The sequence below is a fragment of the Sinohyriopsis cumingii genome, chromosome 2 (genome assembly GCF_028554795.1).
Source record: "Sinohyriopsis cumingii isolate HCF-2022 chromosome 2, ASM2855479v2, whole genome shotgun sequence".
NCBI lineage: Eukaryota > Metazoa > Mollusca > Bivalvia > Unionida > Unionidae > Sinohyriopsis > Sinohyriopsis cumingii.
In genome coordinates, this window is record NC_142962.1 from 115581418 (window position 1) to 115596280 (window position 14863).

The following is a 14863-nucleotide window of genomic DNA, read 5'->3' on the forward strand; positions in this document are numbered from 1 at the left end:
AAAGTTAATTCTGCATATTGATTGTATTGTATTGCATCAATTATAGGTCCCTAATAGATAAGTAAGCCTGAAGTTCACATTTTATTCTAAAACACGGTTGTACCAAACAAGCTTACCATTCAGATGATTTAAGAGTAAACAGTTATCCTTTGTCTTTTAAAATTTTAAAAGTATATTTATCTGCAAACATTTGGTTGTTTGGAAAATTGAGGTGCCATTTCAAAAATCAAAGCAGTATAAATTTTATTTTGGAATCATTTGATCAGAAGAATGTGTACATGTTTACAGATGCATCAACCAGCAGTGCTGAAATGGTAGAAAATGCCATCACAGATACGAGAGAAGAAAGAAAAGTCACATTGCAAGATGAAGCTGAAGTTCCCAATATACCTTCTTTAGGTTTCTCTCAAGTGCATGAAGCTCAAGAACTAGTTCCTGATGAAATTGCAGCATTGTTGCTGCAAATGGAACAGTTTGACAGGAAAGCAGAAGCACACAACAGTGAACAAGTCTCGGTACCGGTTACCAAACAGCCATTTACTTTGTCTAAGGGAAAGTTGTCAGTAACATCGCTACAGAATGGAATGCTGCGTATTTCTTACAAGGGAAATGTAGTAGGTGATGTTAGTCAAGAAAGTTGGTGTCAGATGTTACAAAAGAAAAGACAGGAGAAATACAGCAAAACAACTGTTTCAACAAGCTTGACAACTGAAACTCAGCCTATTTACCCTCAACGGTGTTTACATGAGAGTACTCCGATAACCAGTAACTCCCAGAATCAAAATCCAGCCATAGGAAATCAACAATCATTGGAAATCCTTGCAGCAATGTTGGAAAAGCAAGAACAGTTTCAGCAGTTAGTCAAAGAATTCATGTCCAGAAACCATCAGCAACAAAGTGGAGACATTAAACATGAAAGTTATGATGTAGGTTCACGACCTGATCAACAGTTTTCAGTAATGCCACAGCATCACATTCCTATAACACTGGAACAGACTGAAGATTATGTTTTTGATAATCCAGGCAATGCGGTTATGTATTCTTTAGTCACATTAGATGATGGCAAATATTATCTACAACCAAGCAGTGGTGATGCCCATCAAACCATCACAGATTACCAGTCAAGTCAGGAGGATGGATCACAGCACTATATTATCCAAGACCCCTCTGCCAGTAATAACATGTCTCTGACATTTAATCAAGCACACACCCCTACACATCAAATGATAGAGGGTCAACCGATCCTTGTTCAACACATTCAAGAGCATCCAACAGACGAATATTCACCAACAGAAGTTGAACAATTTAAACAAACTGCTCCATGGATTCAAGATAACTCTTCTTCCAGCAGTGTCCTAACCTGGCAACATGTCCAGGACTCCAATTCAAACATGTACATTCCTTCTTCAGTTTGTTCCCAAAGCACAAACCAAATGCCTGTGACAAGCAGCTTTCAGGATCACACCTATAGTGACCTTCCAAGTTCGGATTTAGAATGTGACAACAAAGTTCAACCTGGTGACAAAAGGATCATAATGAATGAAGATCTTACAGACAATGACCTTGAATGTGATACAGTCCCAGTGCCAGCTGTTGAAGTTGAAGTATAGAGAAAAAATCAATGCTTATGATTTTAGCAGCTGATAAAGCAACTAATTTGGATTAGACAAAATAATGTTGATCATTTATGTGTAGAAGGCTTGAGACAAAAACAAATAAAGAACTGCTTGATTGAAGAAAGCAACCATTCTTTCAGAGGTAGTTAATAGGCATCACTGTGCAAATTCAAGCCTTGATATATTTCCTTAAATACGTTGTTGATAAGATGCACTGCATTATTTCAGAATGCAGATGGACCAAGACCATCTTATCATAGGCACTAACTTGGACTCAGTTTATTAAAATAAACATTATCATAGGTTATGTTTTATTTTCTGGAAATAGTTGCAATGAATGCAACGACGAGAATTTTTTGTGCATGTGACCTTTGTGGAACCAGCCAGATCTTTATCATAATGTGCAAAAACCACAAGGATGAACTTGTAAACATTTTATTGTCAGCTTAGGCTTTAATGCTGCTTTCTGTTGAATGCCTCTAACATTATTGACTGGTTAGCAAATCACGGACAGATCGGAGATAACTCTAGGAATGAATTTTTAGTGGCTACAATAGAATGTAAAGTAACGGCTGTGCCATCTAATTAATGTAGTGATACTTTGAAGAGATGACAAAGGTTTGAATTTGCTTGTCCTGTATATGTAGTGAAATTGAAGTATAAATGGGAAGTGCGGTTGCATTTTCTCTTATGTGGTTGACTCCAGATTTCACTTTGTTTTACAACACCTAGGTCTAATTGGAACTTTCTATGATGTGTTTGGTGACAAGGATTCACTTGCAGTACTCATCAAATTATGAAGCATATTTGGTGTTTTTAAGCAAATTAAAATTAATTTCTACAAAGAAAAATTTATTCATTTGTTAAGATTAATTTTATAAAAAATTTAATCTAGTTTTAAATATTCAACTTTTAAATAAATAAAACAATATCAGACATTTTGCCCATATGTTCCATCAGGTTGTCGCTTTGTAAGATGTCCCAAAATGTTTATAATGGTACTTATGATATCACAGTAAATGGACCTAAAGAATGTATATCTATTGTATGTACATAAGGCAGAAAAGGAGAAGTTGGAACTGAGTTACATAAACATGGACATATTTTGAAATCAAACTGTGTAATCATCTTTTGTTTTGATTTCCAACTGTCTGAGGAAACTTCAAGTACTCACCCCCAATTCACCACTGTATTTATTGACATATATATATATATATATATATATATATATATATATATATATATATATATATGTGCTTTCTTATTTCATCTTAATTTGCATCACCTCTGTCTGTGTGGGTTCGAGTCTCAGATTCAGCCAGTGTGGTTATGTGAGAAAGCTTGCCAGTAGCTTCTCGAGGGTCAGTGGTTCTTTCCAGGGATTTCCCGGGTTCTTCCTCCACCATTAATACTGGCTGCCATGTATAGCCTATCATGTGCTGAAAAATGGCATTAAACCCAACAACAACAACAACTTAATTTGCAAAAAAACAATCAATCGCAGTTGTAATTAGAAATTTTTTAGTTGTTGTTACATGTAATGTAATACCATCTATCCTAGCTTTTAAGTTGAGTCAAACTGCAAACAACAAGGATTCTGATCTTCCAAGGCATAATGAGCATGCAGATCAGGGTCTGTGTTGTTTATTCTACTGATTACTTTTAACAAACCGCTGAGACCCAGATCTTCTGGTGCATTATGTGATGGCAGACCTGAGTTTGTGCAGTTTGCAGCTGGACTTGTCTAATATATGAGTACATATGGTAACCCATTTGAAAATGACTCCAAGATCAGTTAAATGACTTTTTTCCCAGTCATCTCTTCACCATGGTCCTTAGTCATTGTTATTATAGTGTCTTTGTAATGCATGTCACTGTTAAACCAGATTATTTTTCTAATTAAATAACATAAACCTAAATTTCTCCTCCATATCCTTTCTGTAAAGTATTCATATCAGTGCATTGCTCTGGTCTAGGTTGAACTTGCTGATAACTGTTTAGTTAATACTGTATTTTTATAAATGTTTATTTCTCATTTTGGAGTGATGATGCTCATGGCAATGTACATTTCTCACCTTAAGATTTAAATAAAAATCAAATATGAGTAATGAGACAATTCTTCCAACTTTTTTATTATAGTATCAGTGTGATAATGTGCTCCATTACTCATACAGGTCACTTAATGAATAATTCATCCAACAATTCCTAACTACTCATATGTATTTCTACATTATCTAAGCAAGTTAATTTTTCTTCTACATTTCACATGTGTTTTCTTGAGCTCAGAGAGAGAGAGACATTAGTGCAAGAGATAAGTTGAATATTTAGGACTTTATGCCTATGTGCTGTGACAGGAAAATCTTCTAGGTAACTTAGCATATTTTAAACATTGTATACTTTTTCACAAAATGTTTGACACAATTAGCTATTTGTTATTTGCATAATATTCATTCAGTACTTTACCAAAAGAGAGTTTCAAAACCTAAAACCTTTAAACGGACACATTCTACATCCAGTAATCACACATGGACTTTTTTATTACATGAACAGTGGATCTTGAATCATTTTTGTTGTTGCTGTATATGTTTGTTTAGGTGCTTAATTATTGTAATATATTTATTCATATCTTGTATATGCAGATAGATAATTTTTAATGGTGAAAACAAAATGTATACTGCATACATGAGGCATAGTAATTAATGGTTTGTTTTATTCATCCAAAATCTCACTATTATTTGTTTCTATTTACATATTTTTTATGTGTAAAAAAAAAAATCCTCACCACAACCTTGATACAAGTATTTCGTAAGTAAATTTTTGTTTTGAACTTTCAGTTTAAATACTTAGGTTCCAGATATTGAAATTGAATGTGTCTCCAAATTGGGAACGAGGAGTGCTTAAGTTTGTAATTAGTCATAGAAAAGATATCTACAGGTGTGTTGTACATATTCAGAACCAATGTTTGAACATCAGATTTCAAAGATCAAAGTTTGGTTTCATAATCATGAACTGTTCAAGACCTCTACAAATGTTTCGTTTTATTACTATTATTTAAGTTTGTTAACATTTTTTTACAGTTATCTAATAGGGACGATTTTCAAAAGTGCCTATCGCTGTACAGTACAACCAGTCATAGGTAGCCACCTCATACAAATGCAAAAACTGAGTTTAGGAGATTTAATAGAATTTCACTATTACACCTACTTAGGGGAGTCACAGTAGCTCAATTGTCAGATTCTTATCCCAAGGGTCATGGGTTCGAGACCAGTTGAGGCTAGCCCTGTGTCACTGCCTTCGTGTGTCTTTGGGAAAGGCACTTAGCTCCTATTTCCTCAGCATGGTGCCTACGGTACTGTACTACATGTGCCATTAAATCAACCAAGTAACCACAATGAATTGGTTTACAGACCCTGCAGAACCTGTCATTTCTGACAGATGACTGCCTAATACAGCTGACACTTAAATGGGTGGATCATCTTTTTTTTTATACATTACTTGTGCAGTTATGCATGTTATATGTATTTCTAGATAGCATAGCCATCCTTGAAAACATTTGTGCAAGATTTACCTTTTTTAAACTAGATTTTCATAATACAATATGGATAAATTCTGTACATATATATTTACGAGAAATTGTAAGGAGTATCCAGCTGAGTGAATGAGTTACATAAAGTATTGCATAATGATACAAAAATCAACGAAGACTATTATATCAGTTTCTGCATACATTTGAATATGTTGTACCTTGTGCCATTGGCATTGGCCGGAAATTTTCTTGGGGGGGATGGGGTGGAGAGGAGGCAAAGCCAAAATCAAAGGGACCAGACTCACAGCCATATATATATCGCAATAGATTTCTTAGAAAAACTATTTTTAAAATGCTTTACCATCCCTCTCCTCCTGTGGACTCCAGAATATACAAGTTTCATTTGTTTTGTGTTCTTTGTTATTGTTTTTGTCCATTAACTGAAAGACAATTTCATTTTTCAGACTCCTTCACATAAACTATAGGTTTGCTGGGATTCTTTATATAAATTCTATGCATGTTTATTATTAAGATTTTTATTATTTTGTCACCTTTGTCAATTTTACTTTGGCTTTCAAATTTGAGTGAAAAGATTTACCTTTGAAAGACGAGTTTGCAATGGTTAACAAAATATTATAAATTTGAACACTTCCTGCAATGTTGCAACTTCTCCATGGTGTAAATAAAATTGTTTAATATTTATAAAAGATTTATTTGTAAAATAAAGTGTATATAGGTGTTACTTGTTGCCCTTCTTATCAGACTGATCAATGGATTACAATGGCAAAATCATATTTATTTCAAATACCTATCCAAAGCTTGCATAATAAAGGTTCACAGCTATCTTGCTTCAAACAAAACAGCTGACACATCACTTTAAAAGCTATACTACTTGTAGTTTAAAATGTAGATATTGCATAAAAAAAATAAGTTGCAAAACAGACCCGTCATTTAAAGAAGTTTGTTAATTAAGTTTGTTAAATAAGTTAATTAATTTGTTAAATAAGTTAATTAAGTTTGTTTGATAGCTACAGAATTATAAGGAGCCTCCACATTTTGATTAAATTCAAGATCTCAGAAATAACAGATCTGACGGACACAGACTTGAGATCGTGTTATGTTGACCATTTCACTCATCAATTAAATTGCAAACTTCACAATGAAAGTAAAAAAAAGCCTCCACAGTACATGAAAGTAACATACAGGATTACTAACATGCTGTCCATTGTGCATGTTGCAAATGTAAACAACTTCACCTTACACACATTGCTCTCAAAGAAGTTCATAGTATCTGTAGAGCGCCACTCTGAGATACTGTAGTTGCCATGAACCCATGTGTCTATGGGTGGCTAGCTCTGCTTCCTAGCCGACTATTAGTATATCACTGGCTACATACTGTGCAGTGATTATGTGAGCTATACATGCCCCGCACGAATTATAAAACAACACGAGTCTGAAACACCTTATTCACAAATATATCCATATCTTTAATTATTAAACAATAATAGCTCAAGAAATAATATCATAACCTTCAGTTAAGAAATTTGAAAGGGGCCAATTTACCAAATCGTCTTTACCACATAAGGGCACGTGATCAAAATGGATGTACTGCAGTTCAGGTCTTCTTTATTTACACAACAAGTTTACAAGTCCATGATGATTATTGTTCATCATACTTATTTTGGAAGGGGTTTACGGCTAAGAAAATTATGAATAATTTAAAAATGTTAAATCTGAGTTTTTTAATTTCATAAACCATGACAAGAGCTGGATTTTGCCTCACTTGTCCGTAAGGCCTAGTTTATTGCATAACAGTGTGTTACGCATTGGTCTGTCCGTCAACGTTTGATAGTTTCCCCCTCTGGAGGCCGTGTTTTTAATCAGATTTTCATCAAACTTAAAACTATAGGTTTATATCATCAAATCTGGAAAAGTTTGATAATGAGAATGAGAAAGAGAGAGAGAGAGAGACTTAAATGTGGACATTTTGTTGGAAGATAAAGTTCATTTCAGTGCAGTAGAGTAATCTCGGCTTTCTTATGATGTATTTTCTAAACATTAATTTATATGGGCCACAAAGAGAAAATAAAATACTTTCCGTTCTGTTTGGTGTATATTTATAATTTCGACTTGACCTTTCCAATAGCGTCGACTAGATACCGTATATTATTTACCTAATATGAGTATACTTTTATTCCAGCTTTGAAATAGGGGTAGACCGATACTGAAATAGTTGTTGATATATATATAAAAATTAGTTACAGATTCAACTGTTTTGCATGGCACATTTTGAATTTAAGTAATAAGCTTTATTAGAATATACAATAATTAATAACCGATAATTCATTTTGACCTTTCCAGTTGGAGGTTCCGGTACAGTTATTGCTGGTAATGGTATGTTCCGAATTATGTTTTTCACTATCAAATATGTTGAAGCTGTAGTTGCATTAGTGGATCATAAGGCCAAAAGAACATGAAATATAAGCAAATCAAAACCATTCAACTTTAATGTGTTTCTGGAGAGAAGGCATAAGAATTCCAGGAATAATCGAACATATATCATTAGAGATTAAGTAACTCTTATTATGAATAACTATATGAATGAAAGAAAAACGTTTTGCAGATTCAATTCTGTTTGCTTCATTATTAGACACGGTGAATGGGGTGGGGATCAGATTAATTAGACTTTGACCCAAAAGTGTGCCGTGCTAACTTTCCCTCGTTTCTATCACAGACCTCGACCTTGAGAACAAACTGGTCATGCGAATGTGTGTCTGGATGACTGGTCATACCTACGTAGTGAGGCATTCCTAATACCAACAACATTCATTGAGTGGTCATGAAATACAAGCAAATCTAAACATTAAACTTTAATGCAGATAAACTATGTATATGACACTGACCACATGGGCATAAGGTGACCATATCTGTCGCATGAAATATATGTTTCATACTGACACTTACCGAATGTGAACAGAATCCAAAAAGGTGTCAGTGAATATGAGCGACTGAAAGCGGCAACCAAGAACCTTTACACAATGTTTCCATGTCCGTGATCTTGACGCGATAGATAGTCGGAGAACTGAGCGAGGGTGCGACTGAATGGTCTCTTCTTTATTATGAGAGATGAATAAAATCCAAAGAAAAGCTAAGACAATTAAAGCAAATTATAGCCTGTAATATTCTGAATATATATATATATATATATATATATATATATATATATATATATATATATATATATGTATCGTCTTACGGTTTTGTTAAACTCAGTATTGCCCGCGATCGCAAAAATTGTAAAGAAAATAGCTAAACCAAACATTATTGATTTAAGAAAAAGAAGGACGGGTGGAGAAGAAACAGCAGCTTGGTTAGATATTGTGCGCATATATGTCAGCACACACTAATGATGTAGCGACATCGCAACAGGCTGTTTATGAAACCAATCCCTAGGTTATACGATGATCTAAATAAAGTGGAACTCAATTTACAATTCCTGCTTTTTTATTAATGAATTTTTAATTTAAATATCTGTCTACTTTCTTGGTATCCTAATAATGAGTTCAAGGCAAAACGTACGAAATCCAAAACTGGTCTAACGTTTTCCTTTTATGTTGACCATCAGCCACATTAAAATGCCTTTCTATCCTAATTTCTTAAGCACCCATGTCTTTACAAATAACCACACTGTACAACGATACATTAATTTATCGAGTCCAGTGTTCAAATATCACATCATAAATAAGTGAAATAGCTAGTTATGACAAATACATAAAAATGTCAGTAAATCACCATCAATATATATGTACACAACTAACTGTACGTATTAGTGTAAACTCTTTTTCTTATACGTGGCCTATTCGACACAACGTACAATCCAATGTCTAAAAGCACATGGATATACATGAATACATGTCATATGTTAATGACAATCGTGACAGTCACCATAACTGAACGAAGTACCATCTTGTAATTAGAAACTGCTTTTATATTACTTGACCAGTTTGTAACTTTGTTAGAATTTGTCTTTTTCTTAATTTGATTCACATTCTTCTTTTACGGGATGGCACAAAATAGCGGAAGTGCATACCAAAAATAGAATAGTTCCAATACTTGCAATAAAATTCAATATACATCCAATTTATGCATACATATAAGGCTTATTTAAGATCAGTAGTTAATGGCAAGTATTTTTTCATTATCTTTACGATGGGTATTCAGAACGAAAGACTGATGATACCCGAAGATATAAACTTTGGCGAATTAATGCTTACAGAAGTACATGCCTTGAACGATGTGATGAACAGAAATAAAATGTAAGCAAGCACATAAGTCATTTAATAGTATACATTTCAGGAAGGATTTGTAATTCTCATTGTTATTAACAGTACCGACCATAACCATAATTTCAATATGGACAGTTTGACAGCCATCAGGTTACAGGTATGCATGTTATAATGTTATATGAGTGTCAGTCAAGGGACCGAGCTGGCTGGAAGAAGACCAATATGGCAACCCCCATTACCTTGCATCATGATGTTTTTCACGTGCATGGTACGCAAGGTCAAATGTAAATAAAAAATATAACGTTCGTCGCATCTTGATTAGTCTTCATGCAACAAGATAATTACAGTGTAATACCAACAAGATAATTACAATGTAATACCAACAAGATAATTACAATGCAACAGATCTATACTCTCACAATACCGTGATCTATTGCTCGTAAAATACAATATCATATTGCCTATTTTAGCTCCAATACATAAATTTTCCGCAAGACAGACTGTACCTCAACATATAAATGACAGCTGGTTAAGTGAATACTATGTAACTTTAAACTCATTACGTATAGTACCTGATATTTGACTATACCATACCCACCCACCCGTTAAGCCAATTCGTTTTACCAATAGCGCTTAACAGTGATGATAGGACACAGACCTAAATCCCAAGGGCCAGCTTTGTAATTACGATCAGATGTGTTATATGTGTTGAACTTGTTTCTAACATTACCATATGTAACCGATTAAAGTCCTTTAAACTGACACTACCATATACATCCATTTTTTTTGTCTTAATGCTAATCAATAGTTATGTAATATCATGAAGGGAAATGTTAGGTATTAATAAGACGGAACAAGTTTAGTTTAATCGAAACTATCGTTTTTAAGCTGGAATCATGTCTGTTTCTTGACGACGGATTTTAGGGTTTCGGCCCGAATACCACGAATTTGTTCTCGGATGCCCTTGGATGTTTGCATTTGAAAATGCACTAAAACTTTTGAGTTAACCTGAGAATAATAAACACGCCTCATAAAAATTTGGCATGCTTCGTCTACTTGATGTTATGTATTTGTCTCTCCTTTCTTGTTATTGGTTCGTCTTCTGTTTTTGTTGAAGCTCCTCCTCCGTGTTCTCTTTTTTTCTTGGGGCACTCTCAAGACCAGTGTCCTCTTTTATGTGTGTGTGTGTGTGTGTGTGTGTGTGTGTGTGATTTGGATTTTTAACGTAGCTTTAACAATTTTTCAGTCATATCGCTGCAATGTCTGCAGTGTGACAATTGTATAGTGATATCTAGCACTGGGGCATCACGCTGCAGACATGTAGCATGATGTCCCACCCAGGCAAATTATATTGAAACCAGGCCGACCAGTCCTAATACTAACTTCTTAATACTGAGCACCAAGCGAGGTAGCTGTAAGCACCATTTTTGTAATGACTCGGCCTGGGATCGAATACACGACCTCCCGCATCCGAGGCGGAAGCTCTAACCACAAAGCCACCCGTGCGGTCCCGCTTTTATGAAAATGTACTAACAGGTATATATATTAACTTTTGTTGATCATTTTCCTCTCTTAGTGGATCCGTTTCTTTGACCTTGTGGACATCTTGGAACTCAATTCAATGTCCTTTCCCTCGACTGACATAGCAGGTACGTTGACCTTTATCTCGAGTGGAGTATTTTGAAGCCTTATTGGAAGTATATTATATATCCGCAATGAAAATATCTGACAAGAAGTATAGTCTGTTTTGATTCTTCCATCTCTTTACAGATTTAACACTGAATGAGTGTATTTTCTGACGGCAGTCTATCTTTCCTTATGTCTCTACACACACACACACACACACACACACATTGGAAGAACGAGCCTTGACAAGAAGTGATGTAATATTGAATAGTTTTATGTTCTCAATCGCTTGTTAGAAGTGAACCAAATTTGTCACTTTCCTAACAATATAACAACAAAATAATGTCGACAACTCCAGAGAAGGATTATATTTCAGGCCACATTAACGATCTTTTTAATTGAAGCAACATGCTAACTGTTATCCTTCTTAGTGTCAGATTCCAGAAGACAAAAGACATTCAAAGAATGGTACCGATCCCTAGACGTAGAGAAAAACGAAGGAAAAGACGATAGTTTGCAAATGTTATGTTGAATTGTTAGGGGGGAATATTGGCTCAACGTCTGATTTTGCCAATAATGGAATATTTGGCAGGTCCAAGTCGATATTACGACAAAGGACACAACAATATAGACGTCGACAGCATAAAGATTTGACCTTGGTGAATTGCAAAGTTGCAGAGTCCCCTCCACCCCGGCCCTCCCTCGAGGGGTTTAGAAATATCGTAATAACAGTCTTTATGACAGCCAATGTCCGTTTGAATTTGTGTTCTGTCTTGGAACCTTTAAGAGATCGGGTCTTTTACTTTGACACCGTTAGTTGAATATACATCTATCGCCCAGGAAGCATGCATCGAAGAAGAATGTTTAGGAAAGCGGTGCAGTGAACATCGTGAAGACACTATTTTGAGGGTTTCCAATGGAGGACTGAAAACTTGCGGTTACTTCCGACAACGATTCTTTTACCAGGTTATTTCGTTCCCCCAGTAGAAATGAACCAAGGACTGAATTTGATCTTTGTGTACTCCGATGTGGTGGAGTACAATGTGGTGGGACACACCTCCGTACCGTTACTACGTGTCATTCCTTTCAAAGTGGATTCTGCCACGGCCACGGACGAGGAAGGTGAAAACACCTATCACGTTCACTGCGAATTTGTACATCCTCATTATTTACCCGTCAGTAAGTCGTATTTTGACACTGTCAACATTGCTATAAAAAGGAGATCTTGGACAAAATATTCCATTCACCAAAGGAAAAGTCACGGTGAAACTCCATTTTCGAAAACGGTTCTCTAATGGTTGTAAGTCATATATCCAGTGTACCGAGGTGTCGCTCGACAGCGAGGACATGGTTTAGGAGATATGTTAAAATCGGCCTTTCGTTCGGTGGCTCCAGTGTTGAAACCGATGGTGACACGAGGATTGCAGCATTGAAAGATGCCGCACTGACGCAAGGCAAAGAATTTCTCCAAAATGTCATCATTGACAAACAAAATCCTAAAGAAGCTTTCTTGAGAGCAGGCAAAATGTCTTGTTGCAAACAGGCAGAGACATTTTGGGCCGGCGAGAAACTCCTATAAATTCCCTGAGTGCTAATGAGTCAGGCATTCCTACTTCTCTGACGAAACAGCAAGGACAAGGCAGTAAGAGACGACGAAGAAAACACCCTTTCACCAGACTTCACACGTCTAAAGCTAGAAAAACAAAGAAAAGAAGAACTGCTCGAGACTTAGACGTTTTCGATTATTAAATTTTTGAGAAACAGAAAAATGATGCACCGAGAGTCTTGTGCCTGTTCCAAGTCGGAACTGGATCTGTTTTGCCATGCCACTCACCATGATGACGATGCAAGAATTCCAGTTGGTCGAATTTCATCCCGTCTTCTCTTTGACTGATTCAGCTCCCATTGAGTTTGTTATCAAAGGTCAGCCCGAGGATTAGATTGATCTGAATAGCAGTTACCTGTACTTGAAAGTCAAAGTGATCAAAACGGAGAACACTAATCCACGAGCCGATGCTAGAATAGCTCCTGTCAACAATTTCATTCATTCCTTGTTCAGCGAAGTGGACTTGTACTTGAATAACAAACTGGTCAGCAGCAGCATGGATACTTACCCTTATCGAGCGTACGTAGAAAATCTCTTGACGTACGGAAAATAAGCCAAGAATACGCATCTGGATGATTGCGTGGTATGGAAACCTGACACAGCGGGTGAGAACACGTTTAACGACATAGTCCTGACAGCAGATGACGATCCTCACAATGTGGGGTTTAATGACCGTCGTAAGACAATTATGCCAGGACGTAGTTTAGAACTGTTGGATCGTTTGCATTTGGACATGTGGTTACAAGAAAAGTATTTGCTGAACGGAGTGGATATCCGTCTGAGACTGAATCGTAGCAGTGCCGCTTTCCATTTGATGGCCCATGCCAACGAATACAAAAACTATCATCCAAGAGCCAGACTCCACGTGCGTCGTGTGGAAGTGTTACCTAAAGTGGGAAATGACATCAGTGACACTTTGAGCAGAACGACCGCCAAGTATCCGATACGAAGAGTGGAAGTGAAAACGTTCACTATTCCTGTTGGACAGCGATCCATGATCGAAGATCATCTATTCCAAGGACAATTACCCAAACGTTTGATCATTGTCATCGTCAAGAATTCAGCCTTCAATGAACTTCACAACGAAAACCCTTTCCAGTTTCAACATTACAACGTAGCCAAAATCGAAGTCAGTCGCGATGGCAAGACACGGAGCAGCAGGGAGGGCGAACAGACCTCGGTGTTCGAGCAAAAAATAAACTCTCCAGAGAAATATAATCCGGAGAAAGGTTCTATTTACCGAATTAAGGATTCCTGGAAGAGTTATGTCGTTATTGACCCTCAATCCGAAAATAAAACCTTGGTTCGAAAGATTTGCTGCGTATTAATAGAGTTCATGAATTTTTTTTGTTTTTTTGGATTGTTCTTGTCGACGTACTATACTGAAGCGCCCTCCCTGCTGCTGTTGTTTTTAAATGAATTTTATGGAATTAGCATCAAAATAAAATAAAATACTGCATCAATTACATTTTTATCCTTAATTTTAATAAACAAAATGAAAATAAAATAATATGGATGTTGGAGAATCAATAAGCGCGAAATTAGCACGAGAACGACTAAAGGCAATAGAAGAATATTTGCCTGTGCAAAAAGAAGTAAAGAAGAAAATACAAGCGATTAAGCGAATGAAGGAAGGATTTGCCGAGACGACACAAGAATTATTCAAGCCAGTAACCAAAGCAACTGAAAAAGCCTTCATAGGTGATATAAAGGACCCTGAGGTAGCGAAAGAAGCAGCAAAGGAAGGAATAATACCCTTGTTGAAAAGAATTGAAAAACAAACTATTGTAAAAACACCACACGCTGACAAATTCAAGGACGACGAGGTAACAAGAATAAGAGCAATAGCGGATCTCGATGCTCTTGCTGAATTCGCATACAGATCATTTGACGATCGAAAAAACATATTGAAACCTGAATACGTCAATATTGCCCCTGGTCGTGACAAATGGTACAAAATACTATACTACGTGTATCGCAACATCAACAGGATTGATAATGAATACACTAATTACGTCAGCAGAGCAAAGAGATTCGATTTATTAGTTCGAAGACCTCAACCCGTGGCGCCTCCTGCACAACTACGTATGCCCGAACCACATGAATTTTTCACGAAAAAAACTAATCAGGACATCAAAGATCCAAACAAATTGATTGATATAGCTAGGGATTTTGATAATCGAGAAAAATACTTGAAACCCGA

General features: G+C 36.0%; 1 protein-coding gene across 2 annotated transcripts in view; it reads left to right on the forward strand.

Moving 5' to 3' along the window:
- Positions 1 to 7245, forward strand: part of LOC149805649 (uncharacterized) — a 32407-nt gene extending 25162 nt beyond the window's left edge. For both annotated transcript variants that reach the window (XM_089950301.1, XM_089950300.1), the window contains exon 14: positions 289 to 7245. In XM_089950301.1, coding sequence (XP_089806427.1) covers positions 289 to 1610 — 1322 coding nt within the window. In that variant the 3' untranslated portion in view covers positions 1611 to 7245. The remainder of the gene's footprint in view (positions 1 to 288) is intronic.
- The last annotated feature ends 7618 nt before the right edge of the window (positions 7246 to 14863 follow it).